The 9,994-nt window shown below is 40.5% G+C and overlaps 1 gene segment (V, D, J or C); it reads right to left on the reverse strand.

Annotated features, from left to right (window-relative positions):
* Nucleotides 1-8,558: 8,558 nt before the first annotated feature.
* On the reverse strand, nucleotides 8,559-9,283 carry LOC129621947 (T cell receptor delta variable 1-like). The segment is given in 2 exon segments: nucleotides 8,559-9,019; nucleotides 9,235-9,283. Coding segments are annotated over 2 exon segments (510 nt in total).
* Nucleotides 9,284-9,994: the final 711 nt, after the last annotated feature.

Genomic DNA, 9,994 nt, shown 5'->3' on the forward strand with positions numbered 1-9,994 from the left:
GCTAAATAAGCCTGCGGCTCACTCCATCACCTCCTGACAGACTAGAATTATAGTAGAGGGGAAGTTGGGGTTTAACTGGCAAGGATCTTAACTCATTAAGATATTTATTTTTTGAAACAATTATAAAATATGGCTAGGGCCCTATGCATCTTGGAAATGACATATTTGAGTAAGGGGCACTGAAGTTTAAGCTTTATTTTAAAATGAAATACTAAAAGTGTTAGTTGCTCAGTGGTGTTTGACTCTTTGTGACCCCATGACCTGTAGTCTGCCAGGCTTCTCTGTCCATGGAATTCTCCAAGCAAGAATACTGGAGTGGGTTACCATTCCCTTCTGCAAGGTATGTTCCTGACCCAGGGATTGAACCCAGGTCTCCCGCATTGTAGGCAGATTCTTTACTGTCTGAGCTTTATAAGAAATATCTCATTTAATACAACAATGTCTTGGGTTACTCATTTTTACCCTCCCCTTTACAGATGGTGAACCTAGCTTCAAAGAATTTAAATTATACAGGATTGCAGTATTTTTAAGTGACAGGGTGGCGATTAGAATCTAGATCTAACTCCAGAGACCAGTCTTATGTGCACTCCACTAAGACTGTTTGCATGATAATTGAAGCAATATGAGCAGATGAAATTTTCAAAGAATAGTATACAGATTGAGAGGAAAAGAGGGCCTAAGCAGCAGGAATGCTCTTGATGTGGGATGGGTAAAGAAGAATAGGAGATCTTGCAAAGGATCTCCCAGAAGTTAAAGTTTAAGGTTGGGGTACTGTGTGCCAGGAACATAAAGGTCCCCAGAAAGAGTGGCAAGCACTGCAGAGAGTGGCTACTCGAATGTGGTCTGTAGGTAGGTAGCATTCGCGTCACCAGGGAGCTACTCTGACTTCAGAATCTCAGGCCTAACCCAAAATTCTTAAGTCAGAATCTGCATTTTAATAATATTCTTGTGCACATTAAAATTTGAGAAATACTTGTCTAGATGAAGGAGGTTAAAAACGTCTTTTAGATTTAACAATAAAGAGATCATTGGTGATTTTTAAGAAAACAGATTTTAGAAAATATTGGGAGAAAAAACAGAAGTGTACAGAGTGAAAAAAGGTGACACAGTGTAAGCAGTTATATGATCAGGGCTTTTAAACAATAGCCAGGGAGTAAAAGATAGATTGGTTGCAGGAGGGGCATGTATGGGGTTTGGAGGAATATGAAATATTTTTTCTAAGATGAGAAAGCTTGAATATTTTAAATGAGTCCTAAAAAACCAGACTGTAGAATTTGGATGATCAGTGGCCTAAGGTGCCATAGAAACCAGAAAGAATGGTGTCGGTGAAGTGTTTAGGCAAAGAGGTACAATTTCAAAGTAAAAGAGATACCTGTTTTATTATTATGGGAGGGAAGGTGAATTACAAGTGTAAAAACAGAATGTTTTATGAGATGCAGAAAGTTGAAGATTCATTTAAATATACTGAAATGGAGCTGGGCTCTATGGTCCTTGCCTCCCATGTCCTCAGCCTGCCCTTGTCTGTGAAAAAACTTAAGCCAAAGAAGAAGCTTGATCAGACATCCCCTGTTAAGTTACATGAAGAACTAACCCCATCTTTCAGCAAATAGAAACTGAAAGTTTCTGAGAACTTTCAGAAATCAGTTTCCTTGTTGTGGACTGCCTGCTATTCAACTTGAGAGAGATTGGAATGGCAACCCATGGGAGGAAAAGCACTTTGGTTAGAAATTTTTTATATAAAATCTCAATTAAAAATTTTAAAACTTTCAGGATGGGGAACACATATATACCTGTGGCGGATTCATTTTGATATTTGGCAAACTAATACAATTATGTAAAGTTTAAAAATAAAATAAAGTTTAAAAAAAAAAACTTTCAAATGGAAAGAAACAAAAAGTCCATCTTAGCTTTGCTTAATGGCAGAACTATTATTATTTTGTCTTGCTTGACTGTTTTCCTCTCCTTCTGCATTTTTTTCTGATTAAGTTTATTCTTTGGAATTCAGGGAAAGCCCAAGAAGCTAATGCTTTTCTATGCACAAGAAGCAACAGAGGGTGGGTATTGGGAGTCTGTTTCAGAAAGACCCTATAGAATCCTTCTGGGTTTCATATTGTGTGTGTGTGTGGCCTCTTGTGTGCCAAGCAGAGTTCAGGTCTGGAGGATGCTGTAGTAAAGAGATATTAAATGCCTATAGTTCAGTAGGAAGAGAGAAAAATTAAATTAATGGTTTTTTTTTTAGAAAAAATAATTTTAAAGAGTAATAAGTACTATAAACACAATACAATACTGTATTGAGACAGAGTTACTCTTGGGGTGACAAAGGGCATCTGCTCTAATGGAGAGGAGGCTCCACTCTGATACTTACTATGCAACACCAGGAAAAATATTGAACCCCCTTCAAGTTCAATTTCCTTTCCTGTATCTTTCTGCTGGGCACTGGACTCAGCACTGGCACTTATTAACTCATTCACTTCTCATGAGAACTCTGCATGGTAGATTCTATCAATATTGATATTCTATCAATATCTAACATTGTAGATACGCGAACACTAAAGCAAAAAATCATTAAGTCATTTTGCCAAGATACTCAACTAATGAGTGGTAGATCTAGAAATACAAACCAAGTCTTCGGTCTCAAGCACTTTGTAACATTGCCTGCCTAAAGGTGAATTGATCCAACCTTGAAGTGTTCCAATAAGAATTAAGTAGGAACAAACATTCAAATCACCCAACATAATACCTTCCCTAACTTAAATATTCAATCAACTGCAGCAATGTGCAAAATCTTGGGGATGGGGTTGGGAGACAGAATCTGAAATTGCAGAATAATCTATCTACAAGATAAAGGTCAATATTTTTCTGGGATATGTATGAGTGCATACGTGCTCATTCATGACCGACTGCAACCTATGGACTATGGTCTGCCAGGCTCTTCTGTTCATGGGATTTTCCAGCAAGAATACTGCAGCAGGTTGCTATTTCCTACTCCAGGGCATATTGTCACCCTGCTTATTTAACTTGTATGCAGAGTACATCATGAGAAACGCTGGGCTGGAGGAAGCACAAGCTGGAATCAAGATTGCTGGGAGAAATATCAATAACCTCAGATATGCAGATGACATCACCCTTATGGCAGAAAGTGAAGAAAAACTAAAGATTGTGAAAAAGTTGGCTTAAAGCTCAACATTCAGAAAATGAAGATCATGGCATCCGGTCCCTTCACTTCATAGCAAATAGATGGGGAAACAGTGGAAACAGTGGCTGACTTTATTTTTCAGGGCTCCAAAATCACTGCAGATGGTGATTGCAGCCATGAAATTAAAAGACACTTACTCCTTGGAAGGAAAGTTATGACCAACCTAGACAGCATATTAAAAAGCAGAGACATCACTTTGCCAACAAAGGTCCGTCTAGTCAATTCTATGGTTTTTCCAGTAGTCATGTATGGATATGAAAGTTGGACTATGAAGAAAGCTGAGTGCTGAAGAATTGATGCTTTTGAACTGTGGTGTTGGAGAAGACTCTTGAGAGTCCCTTGGACTGCAAGGAGATCCAACCAGTCCATCCTAAAGGAGGTCAGTCCTGGGTGTTCATTGGAAAGACTGATGTTGAAGCTGAAACTCCAGTACTTTGGCTACCTCTTGCAAAGAGCTGACTCATTTGAAAAGACCCTGATGCTGGGAAAGATTGAGGGCAGGAGGAGAAGGGGCCAACAGAGGATAGATAGTTGGATGGCATCACCGACTCGATGGACGTGGGTTTGGGTGAAGTCCGGGAGTTGGTGATAGTCAGGGAGGCCTGGCGTGCTGCAGTTCATGGGGTCACAAAGAATCGGACATGATTGAGTGACTGAACTGAACTGAACTGAACTCCAGGGGATCTTCCATAACCAAGGATCAAACCGGCATCTTTTGTGGCTCCTGCATTTCCAGGCAGGTTCTTTACCAGCTCAGCCACCAGGGGAGCACTTTCTGATGTATATGTAGTAGTTTACCTGGCAGATTTCATGTGTTATCATAAGTGTCCATGTCTATCATGTTCTTATTACTATTAATGAGAAATTAATTCATTAGGGTGTTATTTTGAGAGATTGGGTGCCATAATACAAACTGGGATGAGTATACCAAGCAGTTTTCTGCAATTGTTTATTTTTTCCCATTACTGACTCTTGCTCCCACTTAGCTAGCTATTTCTATGCTACAAGAAAAGACAGAGCAGTACATACAATTTTACTTGCCAGAGAAGAAAGACATCCATCTTGTGCAACAATTCCAAGCTTTCTTTTCAAGGTAGCCTCTTACTCTGCAGCCATAATCAGGCCATGTGCTGTATTTGTCATTTGAAGTCAATCACTTTCACATCTGGCAGGAAAAGAAGAAGAAGGAAAAGAAAACAGCCAGTTTTGTTGAATCCTCTTTCTCCCCATTTCTGCATAGGGAAGTTTACTGAATGGTTCAGCAGTGAGAGCTCCTATTGTGATTACGCTTTTGCTGGCCAAATTTTTGGTTTTCTCTGCCCACCAAAGCCAAATAAAAAGGACAGAGACAGAATTTGGAGGAAGTAGAAAGGTGGCTTTAAGAATACTGGAGTAGGTTGCCATTCCCTTCTCCAGGGGATCTTCCTGACCTAAGGATCAAACCTGTGGATTCTTTACCATCTGAACCACAAGGCAAGGGCTCACAGTCAGGAGTCAAGGTGATAATAAGATCTTGATTTCTTCCTCTTGCATTGTTTCAAAGAGTCATAGCCTGGCATCTGTAACCCAGCAATTGACTCTGGCAGTTAGGTGGCTCTGCAGCCTTCTTTCTGATATGTAAGGACAAAGAGAAGGGTGTTGTAAGGGAAAACACTAGATAGGAGATGTATTTAGCATAGAGACAAAGGAGACAGTGTGAATTGCAGCTCCTGCAGAGTTAGGGAGCAGTAAAGCAAACTTGGAGAAGGAAATGGCAACCCACTCCAGTATTCTTGCCTGGAAAATCCCATGGATGGAGCCTGGTAGGCTACAGTCCATGGGGTCGCAGAGTCAAATACGACCGAGGGACTTCACAAAGCAAACTTACAGATACGCCGAGTTAGGAGCAGTTAAGGCAAAACAAAACAAAACAAAAACAACTAGGAATGTTCACACCTTTCCCTATTAGACTTCAGGGAATCTCTATCAGGGCTTCCCTGGTAGCTCAGTTGGTAAAGAATCCACCTGCAATGCAGGAGACCCCGGTTCACCTCCTGGGTTGGGAAGATCTGCTGGAGAAGGGATAGGCTACCCACTCCAGTATTGTGCCCTGGAGAATTCCATGGACTATAGTCCATGGGGTTGCAAAGAGTTGGACATGACTGAGCAACTTTCACTTCACTTCAGGAATGTTCAGGCCTGCTCACTGTTCTTTTTATCTTCTTTGGTCCCAGGAAAGGGAAAGAAAAAAACCTCATTTCTCTTTTTTCCTTTTCACTGCAACAGGCTTCCTCGCAGTTTAACCCATGATCACTGGAGGGGAGCAGAGAGGCCAGTGTAAGCATCATAAGATATGTGAGCAGGACACCAGCTGGCAGAGCTTTAGCTTTCATTCTTGATTCATGCAGTGTGTTACAGCCTGATTCTCAGAGAAAAAAATAGAAAGATTTAGATAAAGGATTCATTTTCATGTTGATAAGAAGCTAGTTTGAAAGTATTACTTGTTTGCTTCCTTTTAACACTTTAAAAATGCTTTCCCTTGGTGACTTCTATTGCATCTGATATGAAATCAAGCATCATTCTTAATGATATTTCCCAGAATACAGTATATCAATTTTCCCTATTTATTGGCAAGATTATTTCCACTTAAATAGACCCTAGGATTTGCCTTCAATACCCTTTGAAATCTGTCAAAACCACAGTGGTGGGCTTGCAGAATGTCTTATTCATCTTGATGACTTTCCACATAGCATTGCTCCTATGTAAGGAGCTTGTTTTATAGGAAGTCAAGGTGGCAGTGAGTGAAGGTGCTTGTTATGGGCAAAAATGTTATGGAATGGGTAATGGAAAGGTAGTTATAAATACTACCAACAATCATGCGGTCATTTGCAGTAACAAAAACTGTAATAATGAGAAATGGAGTATTTCCTGCCATATCAGTAAACAAGGACGTCACAGTCTTCAGCACCTGCAGCCCAATGTGAGCTCCTGAGCCTAAGCGCACTCAGGAAGGAGAAGAATATCTGTGATCTAACAACCATCAGAACTGCAGTCACTCCCTACCATGAGACTAAAGGAGCTCAGGATGTAAGAAACACAGATACTGGCCCCAAGATAGCTGAGGTGAATAGTAAAAGAATGACTTCAGTGAGCCCGGACTCTTGCATCTCCCCATGCATAGAAGTGTGCTAGACTCTTTAACTTGTGCTTAGTCGCTCAGTCGTGTCCGACTCTTTGCAACCCCATGGACTGTAGACTGCCAAGCTCCTCTGTCCATGGGGATTCTCCAGGCAAGAATACTAGAGTGGGTTGCCATGCCCTCCTCCAGGGGATCTTCCCAACCCAGGGATCAAACCCAGGTCTCCTGCATTGTAAGCAGATTCTTGACTGTCTGAACCACCAGGGAAGTCCATCCTTAACTTGAGATATCCTTTTTTCTTTAATTAACAATAATCTTTTGATGTTCCGACTACCTGCACTTTGTTGCCAAACTTTTATACAACCTGGCTCCTCTGCTCACCTCCTTGGAGCAGTTCTTTCAGGTTTACTTGAGATGCTATCTCCCAGGCTTGAAGTCCTAAAAATTCCCACCAGATAAAATGTAACTCTCAACTTCTGGTTGTGAATACTTTTAAAGTTGATAGTAGTTATGACAATCTCTTTTTCAGTTTGATGTGAAAATATTTATGCATAGAGTAACCATTTTTAAATCTCTCCCCCACTTGCCTGCCTATGGAAACATATGAAGTGCAAAATACAAGTTAATCTTGTATCTGATTGTATCTCAATAGTTAAGGCGCAGGATCCTATGGGACAATGTGGGTGAGGTATAAAAGGAAAAAACAACACTCAAAAATGGATAAGTGAACTTGATATCCCTTGAAGAGGGTGTGGCAATGCACTCCAGTATTATTGCCTGGAGAATCCCATGGACAGAGGAGCCTGGTGGGCTACAGTACATAGGGTCATGAAGAGTCGGATGTGGCTGAAGCAACTTAGTACTCATGCACAAACCTGGTATACTCTTTTCAGGAGAAGGTTACGTTGATTATGGTTGAATGGGGAATAATTGCATCATATTAACAAGAAGGAGATCCAACCAGTCCATTCTAAAGGAGATCAGCCCTGGGATTTCTTTGGAAGGAATGATGCTAAAGCTGAAACTCCAGTACTTTGGCCACCTCATGAGAAGAGTCAACTCACTGGAAAAGACTCTGATGCTGGGAGGGATTGGGGGCAGGAGGAGAAGGGGACGACAGAGGATGAGATGGCATCACCAATTCGATGGACGTGAGTTTGAGTGAACTCTGGGAGTTGGTGATGGACAGGGAGGCCTGGCATGCTGCTATTCATGGGGTTGCAAGGAGTCAGACATGACTGAGTGACTGAACTAAACTGAACTGAACAAGCAGCATAGTTTTGCTGTTTTCTTTATTTGAAAGTGTGTTGTTAAAAGAGGTATAGATGGATGACCAGTTGACATAGAAGGTACTGGAATAGCTTTGTAGTGTCTCTACTAGCTGGAAATCTATGACTCAGAATTTGTTTCTCTGTATTGTTCTGGGCTAGGGTTGGCCATAAAAAGGATTGTGCAAGGTTTAGAAAGTAGTTGTCATCAAGTAGCCACATTTTTTTTTTGCCCTGCTGGTTGGTGCAGGGCTCCAGTCACCGTGCAACTCATATGTGTTGCTGCTGATCTGCTAGCTCATCTTATTGTTGATTTACAGCTCCTTAACCTCCAACCAGATCTCTTCCTCATCATCTCTCTGTCTTGGGCCAAATGTGCATGTAGCATGATGATAAATATCCACTTCTCCTGAAGGTCACCCACTACTGTGAGATTGAAGGAGGTGAGAGACAGACAAGTTTTTAGTGTGTTTTTGTGGGTTCCAGTCATCCTTATGGGTTCTAGTATGTCCTTAAATGCATTTTTCCATGCTTTTATCCATATCCAATTTTCCTTTCCAAATGACACTCTAGTTGATTTAAAGTAAATTCAGGCTCAGCACAAGATGCAAAGATAACAGCTTTGTATAAACTCCTCCGCCAACTCTAGCAATTGCCTGAAAGTTCTGTTCCTTAAAATGAGTCTCTTATTCTGTATCACTGTGGTTCTACTTTTCTGATTGTAGCCTAATGGACACAAAAGCTAAGAAGAAAAAAAAGATTAAAGAAATTATATTCATGACAATTTCTGAAAATTAAACCCAGATTTATGATGTGAGATTTTTTTAGGTGCAGTTGCCACATTAAATTATTACAGGGCAAGTTTTCAAATTTAGACAACTTTGCACATGTTCTGTATGATTGATATAAACTTTAAAAAATTAAGACTGAGAACATATTACTAGAAAGTTAGTTTGGACATCTGTTCCTAAGTGACTTAAAAGGAACTTCCAGACCACAGATTAAGCAACCACACAACTACCATTTCTGGTCTGGGATCTGCAGGTGCATATTTCAGCTGGAGTTCTGCAGCAGGGAAGCTCTCTTTTATTAAACTCTGGGGTTTTTGTTTAGCTTTTCCCATTACTTCAAGCACTGTGAGCTCCCAGAGAGCACAGAAATACTCGGCAGAATCTTCCAGCTGTAAGTCTGAAATGGTGAGGCTGATGGATTTACGAGCTTTCTGAAAATTTACAGAATAGCGGCCATTCCTTGCATTCTGGCCAGAAGAAGCCTGACTAATAAGGTAAATCATCTCTCCATTGGGAAGCAGCTTGTACCAAAACAGGTAGTAATAGCTCCAGGTTGTTCCATACCGACAGTTCAGGGTGACTGACTGTCCCAGTTGACCGGATGTGTTTGGCTGGTCTTGAATAACATTCTGCGCCACACCAGATCCTGTGGGGAAAAAATCAGCAGACAGAGCTGAAGTAATGAACAAAATAATGTAAGAATTAGACTAATTTGGGACCCAAAGAAAACCCAAATTGAAATCATAATAAGTATGCTTTTCCCCAACCCTCCTTTCTTCCCAAGTCCCTGTGAGGCACCACGCGCCTGTGTGCAGTCCTTTCACCCTGAACACTCACACCCATGTTTGGAAGCCTCCCTACCAGAGAAGGTGAAGGCCAGGAGCACCCAGAGCAGGCTGCAGAGTGGCATGAGGCATGGATTTCCCTGCACAAATATGCTTAGTTTCTGCCTCAAGCTGAGAGTTCAGTGTCTTTGAGTGCCTGGCAGCACATATACATACTACCCAGTATCTGTGTGACTCCCCGCAACAGGATGTGGGGTTTTTCATGTTCATAGACCACGTGGTCTGTGCACATATGGGGAAAAAGTCTGGCTCACCACAAACTTTATTTTGTCTACTTGTATCTTCCTGGTAATTGAGTTAGGCAGATCCTGAAAAGGAGTATGGAAAAAAAATTAGTATTAAAGGTATGAGCTGAGGGGAACTGAATTTTAAACAAGTTGACAAAAATTGATAATCATTCAGTAAAATAATTTTACCAGCTCATTTTAGATAGAATTTAGTATAGGCTATGAACTCTTTTTGTAATTTACTGGTCATTCATTTAACCTATACTTACCTTTCCTCCATTCAGAAACAATGACTATTTTAAAATCCACATATTTTCAGCTCTCTTGGTGAAAAGCTATCTTACCCAAAATAATTAACTTATCTTTTTTTTTTCCTTAACTGGGTTTTAGGGCTCTATTTAGATTTTTTAGTAAATAAAATTACTTTAACATGAAATGAAGAAACATCAGTTCTTCTGACTTTCAGAATCTATTCATTTTTATGTGTTTTTATGAAACTGAAACAGGAATAAAATATTGTTCTTTTGAAATTCGATGTTGAATCTTATT

The sequence above is a fragment of the Bubalus kerabau genome, chromosome 10 (genome assembly GCF_029407905.1).
Source record: "Bubalus kerabau isolate K-KA32 ecotype Philippines breed swamp buffalo chromosome 10, PCC_UOA_SB_1v2, whole genome shotgun sequence".
Classification (NCBI taxonomy): domain Eukaryota; kingdom Metazoa; phylum Chordata; class Mammalia; order Artiodactyla; family Bovidae; genus Bubalus; species Bubalus kerabau.